The following is a 14,969-nucleotide window of genomic DNA, read 5'->3' as shown; positions in this document are numbered from 1 at the left end:
GCAATTAAGTAATTTTAAGCACAAAAGTAATATAATGATGTTTAGGAGGACCACTCTGAAGTTAGTTTTGTTCGTCATCTCCCATACAGTGAGGAGTGGTCAAATGGGGACACCCCTAAAAAGGGAAGCCAGTAATGTGCATCTCCTGTGTAGTGGGGGTGTCCTGAGGTTTCCATGGAAACAAGAAGTGTGGGTCCCTCCAACCCTCCATGGGAGGGCAAGCACTACTCCTTGTAACTGTGATTGGAAGCAGCAATCAGGAGGAGGAAGAGGAGGAGGAGGAGGAGGAGGAGGAGGAGGAGGAGGAGGAGGAGGAGGAGGAGGAGGAGGAGGGCAGAGGAAGAGGGAGGAGAGGGCCTTTACAGGTTTCTTTAATATCTCTCTCTAGTACAACCTCCAGACCACCCACATGCCATCGCAACCGCCATTCCAGCAGGTGTCTGTGCTCCCACAGCCTGCACCTCTAAAAAAAATCCCCGAAGACTGTAGCAGTAATTGAAGCTTTCGGAGTCATCAATGATAATTTTGTATAATCTTTTAAAATCTGTCACTTCAAAAAAAATCCTAATGGTTTTCTAATAAAAATAGCAATGACTATAATTCACAGATGGCTTACTTTTATAGGAGTGAGAATGACATGAACATTTTAATCTCAGATCAGAACACTCTGCATCTAGGGAGTGCACAGGGAGAGGGCTCAGTAGGAGAACGTTTCATTCCCTCCTTTTCTATGGTGTGAGGGAGAAATATGTTTTTATAAGAGAATGCAACTGAATCAAGAATGTAGGTGATCTGAACATTTGTTCTCATTCGGATGAATCCTAATTTGTTGGATGTGAGACAGCACACTAAGGCACTGATTACAAAGTAACTCTATGTGAATTTATTCCATAGAAAAATTAAAATGACCAACACATTTCTCCTAAAATGAATGTGATCTTCTATGAGTTTTTCTGATAAAGTTTCTAGATTTATGCCTCACGAATCCTTACTATCAGTGATACCAGAAGACTGAAGGACTAAAATGCATTATTCAGAATAGCTTCTGATGAAGAAATCCAAAATACTGATGAAGGGCTAATTTTAATCTTTTAGAAGAGATGAAACATTTGCTGCAAATATGACAACCCCAAAAGACCAGAAACTGTCAAACAAATGGTAACATTTTTAATGAGCATCTTCGTATCTTGCCAATCCACAAATAAATTATATATGATAAAAATGTGAATGAATGAATGGATATGAAATAGTGGATCAGTCCATCTTCATTCACCTACTTCATTCAAGTAGGTGAATGAAGAACTTTCTAAAATTTCCTGAATGTGATGGCAGCACAATACCTAGCCATTTCCATGAAGTCTTTAGCTGTGTCAAACAGGATACTTTAAATGTGGATTCAGATTTATTTCTTTCCCAGATGCCTAGAAGCTCTCCTTACTTTCAAAGCCCTTGGTTTTACCTTGGCAGGGAGAATTTTTATGGGCATAGCTTCACCAAAATCCACCAGGAGCTTTGAGAGCTGGCCTTTGATTCCCAACATTACATGTGCCTGTCTGTCTAACATACCACTTTCCCTCGCACATGCCCTGTGCTCTCACACACCCACTCCCCTCCTCCCTTGCTATTATCCCCATCCATGGCTCCCATCAAGAACTCCAAGTCTGGCCTAACAGATCAGCCCTATGAAACACTCAGACTACTTCTGAAGTATCCACTATCAGATTCCATGGAATCGCTAATATATACTGGAAAAAAAAATCTACTTTATCCTGAAAACTGGATATTTTCTGACAATATCTTATGATTTCACTTTTTCTCACTTCCTTTGTTTCAGTAGAGAAGGATCAGCTGAATCATTGCTGTCCAAACTTTCTTATGTTGACACCACTTATGAACCATTTTCACTCCATTTCTTTTTTCTTTTATTTCCACCACAATTGATTCTATTGCTGACTGATGTCCATGACGTATTCCCAGATTGCTGAATGACTTCTGGGTCTGGCTTCTATTCCCATCGCCCATCATACCTTATTTTCATCCTTGAAGACATTATCATCCATCTATAGACTCATCTTACACCAGGACTTCACAGTTCCTCATCTTCTCTGTCTAATTCAAACCCACCCTCCTCACATCCCTACCACTTGTAATATCAAGAATATATCTTCATATTTTTGAGAGATGTGATTATATAGATAATGATAAATATGCAATGCATACAATAAGAGAAAAAGGATCATTCAGATGGTGCTCTGGGAACACAAATGAAAGTCATAAAAGCCCTACTGGAAGCAAATAAATGAGTATAAGAAATCTACTAATGAAGGTGGGGTTTGGCTTCAGTTATAAAGGATAAAGAGGGACTGGCCACCAGATAAGCAACAGTTGTATAATCTTCCAAACCCAAACTGTTGTGATTGCATTATATTATCTCACTTTGCCAGCAAACTATTTCCCAAAGCCAAGCCCAACAATCCATTCTCCTGAAAAGGTAAGAACTTTATAGATTTCAAATAGAGATTCAAAAATTATTTTTATAAAAGTTAGGTCTGATCCCCTTTAATTTGTTCACTTTAGCCACATTGCTCATAGGAGAATGTCCCTGTTTTCCTGTAATACTCTTCACGATTTGGCCACTAGCTACATCTGTAATCTCTTCTCTCATCACTCTTCACACATCTGTACCCCCAAGCTGGTTTGTCATTTTCTGCTTCTTGCCTTTCATATGCTAGTTTTTCTGCCCCACATTCATCTTTTCCCACCATGCCTAGCCACCCTGGAAAATTCCTACATATCCTTCAATGCTAAATGGCTTAGATAACATGCTTCTCAGTGAATCCTACTTGATTCCACCTTGATCACCTCTTTCTCTCTGAGGGTCTTTGAAAATAACTCTTATCACACTGAGCATGTATTCTTGCTAGATTTGCTTACTGCAGATTTTCCATTTGAACTCCTTGAGGAGAGGGACCTCCTTTGTAACTCTAAAATCTAGCAGAATTCTCAAGATAAACGAAGTTGGTTTTTTGAATGGCTGTTAGAAATGTCACTGTAAGAGATCTTAGTCGTCTAACTCTCTTCCTGCCCAGGGTCTCCTTTTAAGTATGGAGATGGGACTAGAATCTACTTTTCCTGGTTGCATCCTATATGTCTCTTCCCCTTGTGTTATTTCCATTTGTTAGTTCCCCTAATTATTATTGATTCCACCAATTGTGGGGTCTTGCTGGCTATCACTCTCTTAGAGTTTCATTTTGGAACTCAGGTTTGCATGAATGTTGCCTTTGGGATGTAGTTTCCCCACAGTGAGTAACATGCCACATCAGGGATGAACAGAAAGATGACATGCTCCCTCCTTCCCAATGCCTGTCTCACAGATTTGTTCCACAGTGCTCACAGACAGTACCAACTGTTCTTCCTGTTCACTGCCAAAAGAAGTCAATAGTCGGGAAGGGGGAAAAAGACTGAATTATGGAAAATAACCAGGGAGAGAGAATGGCAATACAATGGGGGAAAGAAGTAACAATTCTCTGTAGCCACCCACCTATGTCTCAAATATCAACCAACTAAAAAAAAAAAAAAAAAAAAAAAAAACTAAATGAAGAAGAACATCTAGTCAGCCAGAGGCCTCTGAAACAGAACAGTAGCTGAGAACATTCTCTGTTGATCTAACTAACTAGCCTGACTACCATAGTGTAAGATTCTGGTCCAATTCCGTGTAAATGTGTGTTTCATTAAGACAACATGTCTAAGAGGAGAGTTAGAAGGAAAGATGAGAAGTGACAAAATATGTTTGAAGTAAACTCCGTTTCCATATGAAAAGGTTCATAAACTGCCTCTGGCCACGTACTCTGAAGACAAGTCTGACCTATAAACCTTTCCAGTACCTAATGGTGTGTATATACATGCAAGCCCCGGGTGTCATTGTGATGTATGACACAGGCTGTGCGGTGTTATCATTTAATGTCCCCAGGTCATGCTTGGGAGCACCCATGTTAGTCTTCCTCTTATTTTAACAGTGTTTGTCTCAAGTGCTGAGAATATGATTATGAACATATTACAAGGTTTGCCTATGCAGTATTTCTTCTTTATCTAACAGAATATCACCTCCGAGCTTCCACAGCACTTCGTGTCTGTATTTACCAGGCTTTTCTGCAATTATTTAAGCCTGCTTCCCCTGAGAAACTGTGAACACTCACATTGTAAAGGGCATTCAGTTCCATGAATTCTTAGAAAATGAGCACAACACACAGGAAAATTATTTTTTAAATGCTCAGCATGGCTTATTGTTGTGTGTTTTTAAGAATTCTCTTTGGTAGCTGCTTTCATCAATAGCAGCATGATTGGACTAGCTCGCATACCACTAACCTTTTTTATGGAAACAAATTTGGGGACGTGATGAAATTTTAAAATTCTAGAGAAGAAAGCTCAATGTAAACTTCTGCTTATGCAGATGACTAGAATATTATTGCTCACACTTGACTTTGTTGAGTCTTTTTACTTTGATGTTGCAGTTCTATAATTGCGGCTATATACATTGAATCTGTAATAATAAAAGCATAATATGCTAATTAGGCCAGATGTCCTTCTGGAAGACCTTCCAGATGAAGCCGGGGCTGCGAGGGAAGCCCGGTCCCGGGTGCCAGAGGGAAGTTGGGTGCTGGGTGCCAGAGGGAAACCGGTGCCGGCAGCCAGGGGAAGGAAGGCCTACTCTTGCACAAATTTCAGGCATCGGGCCTCTAGTATATAATAATATACAGTTTAGTAGAAAAATTAATTGACATGATACAATTTTGTGTGACTTTGTATGTTTTGTTTGGGTCTTTTTATTTGTTTGTTTTCCTTTTTTGTAAACGTAACCACCCTGCCCTGGGTTGAGAAAAGAAAAGGATCACAAAGGAAAGTTAGGGGTCTGGCTCTGGAGTGTGAAAATTCATGCATGGGGATGGCTTTATCTTCTGATAAAGAGGACTGGATAAAGGGTGCAGAGAGTAGCCAGAGAACACATATGCATAGCCCATGAACAGACAACAGAGTGGTGAAGCCAGGGGAGTGGTGGCGGCGGGCTGGGTGGAGGTAGGCAAAGGTGGGAGAGATGAGGGACAACTGTAATAGTGTCAACAATAAAAAAAAAGAGTCAACGCCCGTTAGTATTTTGCACTACCTGGCGCAACTACCACAACTGTAGTGTGTAGGCATTTGCAAACATTGGTGACAATGTGTACACACAATAAAGTTACTTATTAGAACAAAATTTGGCGGATTGGGATTAGGTTTTAATAGTGTTAAAAAATAATGAGGAAGATGTACCGGCATTAAATTTGTTAGCTTTGTTTATTCTAATTGTTTTCTAGAAAAATCTCTTGCCTGATGGTTTTCTCATCATCATTTTGGCATCTCCATGCTATTAAATGTTTCCCTGCTATTTACATTTTAGATGGGAATCCGAAAAGTGTTTCTAAAATACTGCCATGCCAACCAGCTCAACGATTTGTGCCTACAGCTGCAGAGAAAAATTATCATCTGTCAAAAAGGTAACAGTACACACTAACATATATGAACTTTTGTGAGTTGTGGAACAGAAGTTTAAATATCAGTGGGATCTACATTAGGGTGAACTGCTCCTTCCACACTAAGATGCTACTTATGGACACTTTTCGGGGGTTAAGGCAGCACTGTGGCTTAGTTTGCTCTTTACCTGTCTCTGAATCAGTGTACACAGACACTACACTGCTCATGCTTTATTTGGTAGTCATTTCATCTGATATTTTGTAGCAGATTTTTATCTAAACCATGGTTTGGAAGAAGCGTTATTCATGCTTATTGATCTTGACAAGAAGCGTGTACCTTTGAACCCACGGTGGTACTTAGATACAGCCAAGGAGCCAGATTCCCAGCCAGTTCAGTCAGTTGATTGGCTAGATCATATTTTATGTGATTCTGCATATGCATGGGAAAATCCTTGACTTTATTTTTCCTTTGTGAAGCAGTGATGATAACTGGAGCATTATCTTTGATAGCAGATAGCATTTTTTTTTTCATTTTAACTTTGAGAGAGTTCCTTTAGAATTTCTTTTCCTATCAAAACCCAAGCAACCATCAAAATGGCTACATATTAAAAATAATAACTATGCCTCACATAAAACATACATACTTAATAGATTTTTAATTTTCTCAATAATTTAATTATGCATTATAAATATAATTTTCAAAGAAAGGGAAAAGGGAAAAAATTAATCCAGATGCTAGTTTTTGGTGGAACTGGTTGTAATGAGCTCTCTGGTATATTTGAAGCTGTTCAAAACTAGCAAAGACAATTCATAGGATGCAGAAATCAGTTTCATTCTGTTCAGGGCTCTGTTGTTTGAAACCCCTGGTTTCATCCAGGCACGCCCCTCATGAAATCTCCAATGTCTTATCATTTTCTGATGATAAAAAGTACTGCTACATTCTGGTTCCTCAAACCGTCTCATTCAGAATGAACAAGTTCAATCCAAATAACGCTTAAAATTCAGCACATCATTCTAAGTAAAAATGTTCATCTTGGACCTCTCAGGCCCCACAGGTGGGCAGTGGGCATGCTTCTCACTCCTGCCTACTTAGGCTCATGCGCACCTGTGACCCTCCAGAGCTGATGAAGGGGAGGGAGAGTGAGGGGACAGAGTAGCTCTTCTGTCTGACATCTGCAGTGTGACCTGGCCTGGGGTTCCTCTGGTGGGTGATCAGGTGTTCAACGGCGATTTGGATATGTGGCCACATTTCAGCACTTATCTGTACTACCCACCTGGGAACTGACAAGACCTCTCCTTTGGACAGTCACTTATAATCCCCCCCCCCCTCAGCCCCTGGGTACCCCATGGGCATTCTCTGCCCAGGCCTCTATGCTGTCTAAGAAGTCTCTTTAAATGACTGCAAGCAGACATCTCTGTCTTGGAAACCATGTCTGGTGTTGGAGAACCACACCCTGGGACCCTGACAGGTGTAGCTTCTCCCCGCAGAGCCACCCTGCATTCAGGGCCTGGCAGCAGCCACTGATGCAGCATCCGTCTTCTCAGGACTCACGCTCCACCATGTCCTCCAAACTCCAGTCACATAGCAAGTTCTCTGGGTGGTCCTCAGAAGCCACTTTCAGCAGCTTGCTCTTTACCTGGTCGGAGGCAGTGGGGGAAGCCTCGGGTTAGGGGAAGGACCCACCCTCAACTCTCGGCAACTGTGGCTTCTCTGTGGGTGATGATCACCTGGCCTCCTTAATTTTATCCTTCATCAGTGTAGAGAGAGGCTGGGGTCACAGGTCTGTTTTGGACCCACCTTGGCAGTCCCTGTTTGTGTGGCCAGCCCTCACAAACCACCCTGTGACCTGAGCATCTGCAGCCTCGCCACCACCTGGGATGCTTAGAAATGTAGTGTCTCAGGCCCCACCCCAGACCCCCTGAATCAGAAGCTACAGTTCCAGCCTCAGCTGTGATTAGAATGGGAAGAATCCAATTTACAAGACCAGTGTTGTAATCACCGCGCTATGGAGTTAACTGAGAGCCCCATTTAATCTCATGTTATATGTACATAGAACGAAGTATCAAATTCTCCTGGAAATGTTCCTTAAATATAATTAGAAGAATGTGTCCTCTGTCTTCCATCAGGGGTGCCCACTAGAAATTTCCCTTCTATTCTGTTACAAAGATAAGTTGCTGTGCCCTGCTGACCTGAAATAAAAGAAATGAGCAGAACTCTAGTTATCTCTACACCTCTAAAGATAAAAAATTGAGAATGGCCTACAAAATGGCATCAAGATGAAAACCATAACTTCCTATGGCATAAATGAAATAAAGGATATAAAAGCATTTTTTAAATTATAGGCTCTTAAATGCAAAGCATTAGTTATTGATTTTTCTTTTTATATCTCTTGGAATAGTTCCTTCAGTACTTTTTGCTACTATGAAATTTACTCAAAATTTATATGATATGGTGTCATTTCCAGTTTTTTAAGAGTTCTCATTTTTTTCTTTGTAAATGTTAGGGGGAAAGAAAGCTGTTACTCTTAATCTTAAATTAAATTATTTTAATCTCAAATTATTCCTAACAGAAGTTTCTCTCTGACTATATACGTTTACTTTGTCCTGGATGAAACTTAAAATCCGAATACTATAAATGTCATAAAAGCAGTCTTTTAAAATTGTCAGGAAGAGCATAAGTATCCATATATATTGGAGCAAATTCATTTTTATTAGTTGTCCCTGGTTAAATATACCAATTTTTAGCAACTGGTATAACATTTTTAAAGAATTTGAAAACGTGCTAGTACGAAATGTGAGAAAATGGAGTTCTCCAAATATGGGACCATCGATACCAGGGTCAAGATGAATCCAGGGAATAGCTCTGCTGACTTCAGCGGTCACAAGAAGTCTGGCATATCCACATTAATATTCCCTTTACTACAAGAGATTAAACAGCTTGATCCTTCCAAAAGTCAATGTCTCCGTTTTTTTTGTTTTTATTGGTGTGTGTGTGTGTGTGTGTGTGTGTGTGTGTGTGTGTGTGGGTTTAATGTAATAGAATTAGCAAGTGAATGGGACAATTTGAATTCTGCTTCTCTCTCCCAGTGTGCCCTTCACATGGTTAATACTTATTCTGCATTTTCTCTTTCTACAAATCTGGTTGTACCTTTTACTGTTTAATTTTCCCCCCCTTTAGATTAGTGCAGCATGACTGTTTACAGTTAATTCAATACCACTGCATTCCAAAGTAACTAAACATTTAGTATTGCCATCGGAATAAAAGCCTTAAGCATTTTAGCTGCCTGCAGAGTGCTTGCCTCTGAAGTCATAATTGTGGAAAGTTGTGTGCAGCTTTCCACCTTGTAATCAAGGAAAGGCATCAAGTGGATGTCAGAGATAACCCACACACTGTTCTTCGGTAGCCACGGACTATTTTAAAGCACTCAGTGTTTCACAGCTTTTTTTTTTTCCTCCCCTACAGACGAGAATAAAGTGATGTTGCTACACTCATTGGTTTTCCCTGAAAGTATAGACCTTCTTAAAATCTGAACATTTCCTTCTAATCTTAGAAACTTAGAATTGGAAGGGATGGCATCCCAGAGTCAAAAGGACCCAATAGTAATCACCCCCCCTGCATCTGTCCACAGCATCCACAGGCAGGGAGGGCCATCTTGCTCTCATGAACTTGCTCAGAGACTGGAAGCAGAGTCCCTTTCTCAGGATGCAACCTGATCCATTTATACCCTGTGCTCGGTGTTATACAAAGTTCTTCTTCACACTGATTGCAAGCATGCTACCTTGGCTTCCCTGTTGGTGACCTGCTCTCTGCAGTGTGACAGATCACGTGATGTCTGAGTGGTTGGATGCTAAGGGAATGAGCGTGGCCTCATAACCAGAGACTAGAATCCTGGCTCTTCTATTCATTGGTTGTGTTTGCTTGGAGGAAGATACATTTATCCCAGAATAAACATTTACTGACATATTCTAATCTCGTATTAAAAAGGGAAATCTAAATTCAGGAAATACTAAAGGCAAAAATCCTTAAGCTGAAGGAGGCTATGAACATATCTATATATATAAAAGCTCAGCAACCATCTATGTATATATAAAAGCCCAGCAACCAAATGGTGGAATGACTAGAAAGACCTGTCAACCATTTGCTATGATGCACACTGACCACGAGGGGGCAGACGCTTAACACAGGAGCTGCCCCCGGGTGGTCAGCATGCTCCCACAGTGAGAGCATTGCTGGGCTGACCTGGATGAGCTACGCTCCCACAGCAGGCCAATCCCCCCAGACAACACCCCTCACCAGTGCATGGATCCGTGCACCAGGCCTCTAGTTGCTTATAATAAGGTTTACTCACTGTAATAAGGCCTCACTAACCTTCTCTTTCTTTGTCTACAGAATGGAGATAATGGAGTATTAATTATCATTGAATTGGGGAAGTGAGTGATCAAATGGTGTTCCAAACACATGGAAGTACCTTTAAATTGTGCTCATTGTTTTTATTTCAAGTCTTACATGTGTGCTGAAATTAGCCATTTCAAAATGTATTCACTCACTTGTTTCCCCCAATTCTTACACATTTTTCTACCTCTTTTGCTTCCCCAGAGAGCAGGAAGGGTGTCCTATATTTCTATGCGATATCTTCTTAGAGTCTTAAGTGCAGTGTTCGTTTTTCTGGGAGTTAAATCACAGTCCTATTAACGATATGTGCATGATGTTTTCAAAGATTGATTCCAGGAGCCTCATCATTTCTGTTATAATCTGATGTAATGAAGATAATCAGTATGTCTCAAAATGGTCCAGTTAGAGTCAAACCTCAAAATTCTCTGGGGTTTGGACCTTGTTCTTTTTCATTGACTTTAGTCCAGTCTATCAATGTCTAGCCTCTCAAACAAACAAAAGAAAAAGTGTGGGAGCCTTATTATAATATTACTTGCATGACCTCATTCAGTTTAAGGATTTGTGTCTCTAGCATTATCATGACTGAATTTAGATATTTTTTAATGCAAGATTAGAATGTTTTAGTACATTTTATTTTGAATTAAATATCTTATTTTGTACTTGCTCAGACATAAATGTACTGTGACTTTTGTTTGTGTGGGTCTGGGTTTTTCCGCTGTTGCTTCTCTCCCTGACCCCTGATTGCGTTCTTTTATGGGGAAGTTATAAGAGGATTTCTGGCACGCCAGCACTTGCTTCAGAAAAGAAGCATCAGACAGCAAGAGGTCACATCCATCAACAGCTTCCTGCAGATTACAGAGGACATGGGGCTGAAGACCTATGATGCCCTGGTCATTCAGAATGCTTCGGACATTGCCCGTGAGAATGACCGGCTCAGGAATGAAATGAGTGCTACTTACCACAAAGAGAAGTTGGAGGCCAGAGGCAAGCAAGAGGAAGGAACCAAAAGGTAAAGGCAGACAATGTGCAACTTTAATTATCTATGTAATTGATTCAGTGGAATCAAGAAAGTTCTGATAGCCCTTAATGCAAAGTTCAATCAAATATGACAGTAATTACGGGAACTGGCAAATATGCCCCCATCCTTTATTTGAAACCTCATAAAAACCAATAGGATGCTTTTCCTCTGCCTCCTTTTAATGAAATAAACGCTACATGTGTGAGTTTAGTCCAACGGAGTAATTATTGCTTCACTTACAATGCTTGCATCAGTCTCTTCCCTTACAAGCACAAAGTTTTAAGGCATCTGATATTTCTGTCTTAGCTGGCTTCTCCACATCTTTATACAAATGCCATTTATATCAAAGTTTCACTCAGAGAAACTTCTGGAAATCTAACAACAAACAAAAAAATGGAGAAGCCGCTCTCAAAACAAAAGTAGTGAAACCAATAAATGGTTGTATAGATATTTTCCTTAGTAAACTGTCTCATTTTCTTTGCCAATAAGGAACGCTTTGGGGAGAGACTCTTATTTTAAAGTTCACTTTGGAGGCTGAAATAGAAATGTGGGGACCACCTGATCCTTCTCCACTTTATCACTCGTGCCTCTCCATGAAAGATCAGGACCCTGTGGTTCATAGAACCCCACCCTGGGAGGGCAGGCGCGTGGGTCCCTTGGATCCTAATTCACTGTCAAGGAGATGCTTGTTTTTTCATAGGAACTTGGTAATACCTAGTTCTTTTCCTCACTAAGAAATGACTCCCCTTTGCCTTGACTACCTATGTCAAATGATTTTTTTACTAAGGTGGAAATGGTGATGTGCCTCTCATTAGTTAGCTTAAAATATCTCAGTGATTAAAAACTGAAAAAAAAATCCCTTTGTATGGAAAACTATAATTAAACATTACAAGGAAAACAAATCACCCACTGAGCACCATGCTTTTATCTTCAGCTAGTTCGTTTTCTACACGGGCCTCTGGCTCTGCTTTGCGGTGGATCCCAGCCCTGTTGGTGTGCTGCCATGCAAATATATAATTATTAAAACAAATGCTCAGAGACTCCTTGTAAAATGGATGCATTGGCATCTTGGTGCTACATGATTATATTGACATATGAAGCCAGAAGGAATTTTTTTAAAACCAGATAACTATTAATTTTATATGACTTCCAGAATAATGTTTGTTATTTTCTCTGCTGGAGCTAAACAGCCACCCCAATTTCTCAATTTGATTATGTGTTCATTTGCTTGATATAAAATTAAGTGAAGAAGTATTTGTCTATTTTGTTGTTGTTGTTGTTGTTGAATACCTGCAGTTTACTTGGCATTGGACAACCAGGGGGGTAACAGAAGAAAATAATAATTCTGCATATAATTAAATAATTGCCAACGAGGTTTAATTGGTTAGGAGAAAAGCGAGAAAAAAATGTAAATCGTTGATAGTTTTAAGTATATGTTGTTTTGCAAGGGGAAGTGGTGATGAATTCCCAGCATTTGATGCATCAGTAACTCTCTATTAAGATGGGTTCTCCAGAAATGATCATTCAGATTAAAATTCTGGTTTTTTTTTTTTTATTTGCTTAATAATCCGAGTGTGAAAAATTCATTCAGTGAATGCCTGGTAGAAAATGTAGCACTCCTTAAGAAGTGTTGCATTTGTGTGAGTTTATTTTGTTTTGTTTTTTGCTTTTGTTTTTTCAGTGATAATGATGAATCTCCAAGGTGCTCATTTATCATCAAGCAGGGGCTGGAAGGATGGGGCAGCTTTCTCTGGGTGTGTGGGTTACCAGAGTGCTGCACAGGCATCCTTCAGCCTCGGCAGGGAAGGCTGTTCACCAAAAAGCCTTGATTATGTCTGGTTGAGCAGGTTCATTGTTAACCACTGAATATAATGCATCTGGGCCTCTCCGGGTGCTGTTTGTGTTTTGTTCCCCTCAAGAACTGAAGACAGGAGTGGACCCAGGCATTTCCACTGCAGCTCCGTCCCAGTCCCCATGGCTGTGGACAGCCTGATGCAGTCCCTGGCTGGCTCCTCCACCCGGTCTCCTTCTCTGCACTCGGTGTTCAGCCTGGATGACAGCAGTGGCCTCCCATCACCACGGAAACAGCCTCCGCCCAAGCCAAAGAGGGACCCTGCCACGCGGCTGAGCGCCTCCTATGAGGCTGTGAGTGCCTGCCTGTGGGCCACAGCCAAGGAATCATCGACTGAAGGTTAGCCACAGGGAAGGAGGAAACCGGCTTGTTGGGTTATTGATGCACTGACTTCCGGTTTTTGAGAGCCCCATGGCAGTATTGTTACCCTAATATATTTTTAATAGGAATAAATCCAATTGTTTGCTTGCCAGCGGCTCTTTAATCATTAAATATAAATAGTCTGTATTCAAATCTCTAAGCCTCTTAGGAAAAAGCTACTTATATATCATTTCCTTAACTCCCATTCCCACTTCCACATAAATGAGGAGCTGAGCCTCAAATTAGAGCTATTTAGAACATTGGTCGCCAGTCCATGTGCATTTTTACTAATTTTAGCCTAAAAAAATGTATCAGGATTCCCTATTATCACAGTCCAACTAAAAATTGAGCTTGCTTTATTATGCAGTAAGTGAAATAATTCACACAGAGGAGAGTCACGATATGGCAGGATTCAGTTAGTGAAACTTTTGGAACTAGATAATAAAAGTCTCTGCATTAGTGTTCTAGAATTATTTATATATTTATACAAAATGGGAAAAGTCACACTTCATTCACAGTCAGGTATCTCATAGATGAGTTCATGTCACTTATTGCTTAATTATTAATTTTTAGAATTGGGAAAATTAGAGAAAGCGCTTCTTTGAAGAATTTGTTAATTTCACAGATTTTATTTATCACCTACTAAAAGTTAGATCCTATTCTAGACTGTCAATGAAACAAAACCACTTTTCCCCATGGATTTTTCATTCTAGTAGAGGAAGACAAATGGTAAACATAATAAACTAGCAAATCCATTGAGTATCTTAGAAGATGTTGCTGCAGAGAAAAATAAATATGGTAAGAGGTGATAGATATGTTTGAGGGTAGTCAAAATTCTACATAAAATGGCTGTGCAGGTTTCATTAGAAAAATATTATCTGAACATAAGATGGAACACAATACCTTCCATAAATAAATGAACTAAAAAAAGCACAGGGAAACCATAAGCTCATCTTTGGAAAAAGAAGGCTGACTCCAAGGAGCCAATGGAAAATCCATGGGCCAGGAGCCTGGAGCAATGAGTACACACTAGTTATCTTCCAACATGCCTTGTGTTGGTTGCTTTAAGAAAGAATAGATTTATAGAAGAATTTTTTGTTTAAAAAATGTTGCTGTCATATGTATGAGTCATGCTGCAATAATACTTAGATGGAGATTTAGGTGAAATTTATAACTTTTGGGAGAAGAAGCCAAGTATGTATCTTTAGTGTCATGGCAATAAGGACAACAGAAAGTGAAAATGACCTTAGGGAAATCCCCTGGAAGAGAGTCTTCAAGCAGGTTTAGATGTGAACACAGGACCTCCCTGAAAATAAGGTATGCTCCCAATGCACACAAGCTAGAGGAGGCTTACCCTCTCAAGAAATCATGAAGCCACTCTCTGAGAAAGTAGACTAACTCACATTTCCACCATTATTACTTTGAGGCCTCTGTATTGGACTCATGGTAAAGATTTCAAAAAGGTGTGATTGAAATATGAAGAAAATTTTTTTGGCATATTGAAATAGGAAGAATAGTATTTAACAGTCTAAGACTAATGAGATGGAGATGCAAAGACTCAAAATAGCATCAGAAATTGAAAAAAAAAATACAAACAAGGTTGAAAGTTACAGTGTATCTATATAATAAAGAAGTAATATGCAAATTGACCATCACTCCAACACACAAGATGGCCACCCCCATGTGGTCAAAGATGGCTGCCCCATGTAGACACAAGATGGCTGCCACAGATGGCCATCAGGGGACAGCAGTTGTGGGCAATCAGGCCAGCAGGGGAGGTCAGTTGGGAGGGACCTGGCCTGCAAGGGAGGGCATTTGGGAAAGACCAGGCCTGCAGGG

General features: G+C 40.1%; 1 protein-coding gene across 1 annotated transcript in view; it reads left to right on the top strand.

The window, feature by feature from the left end:
• The window catches only part of MYO16 (myosin XVI), a gene marked incomplete at its 5' end in the record, with an annotated part of 447,953 nt that overhangs the window by 345,391 nt on the left and 87,593 nt on the right, over positions 1-14,969 (top strand). Inside the window, 3 exons of the mRNA XM_079779480.1 lie at positions 5,435-5,531; positions 10,663-10,909; positions 12,838-13,109. Of these exons, the coding sequence (XP_079635606.1) occupies positions 5,435-5,531; positions 10,663-10,909; positions 12,838-13,109 (616 nt within the window). The remainder of the gene's footprint in view (positions 1-5,434; positions 5,532-10,662; positions 10,910-12,837; positions 13,110-14,969) is intronic.

This window comes from Cnephaeus nilssonii (genome assembly GCF_951640355.1).
Source record: "Cnephaeus nilssonii genome assembly, chromosome: 8".
In the NCBI taxonomy this organism is placed as follows: Eukaryota; Metazoa; Chordata; class Mammalia; order Chiroptera; family Vespertilionidae; genus Cnephaeus; species Cnephaeus nilssonii.
This window is presented reverse-complemented; position numbering and strand designations above follow the sequence as displayed.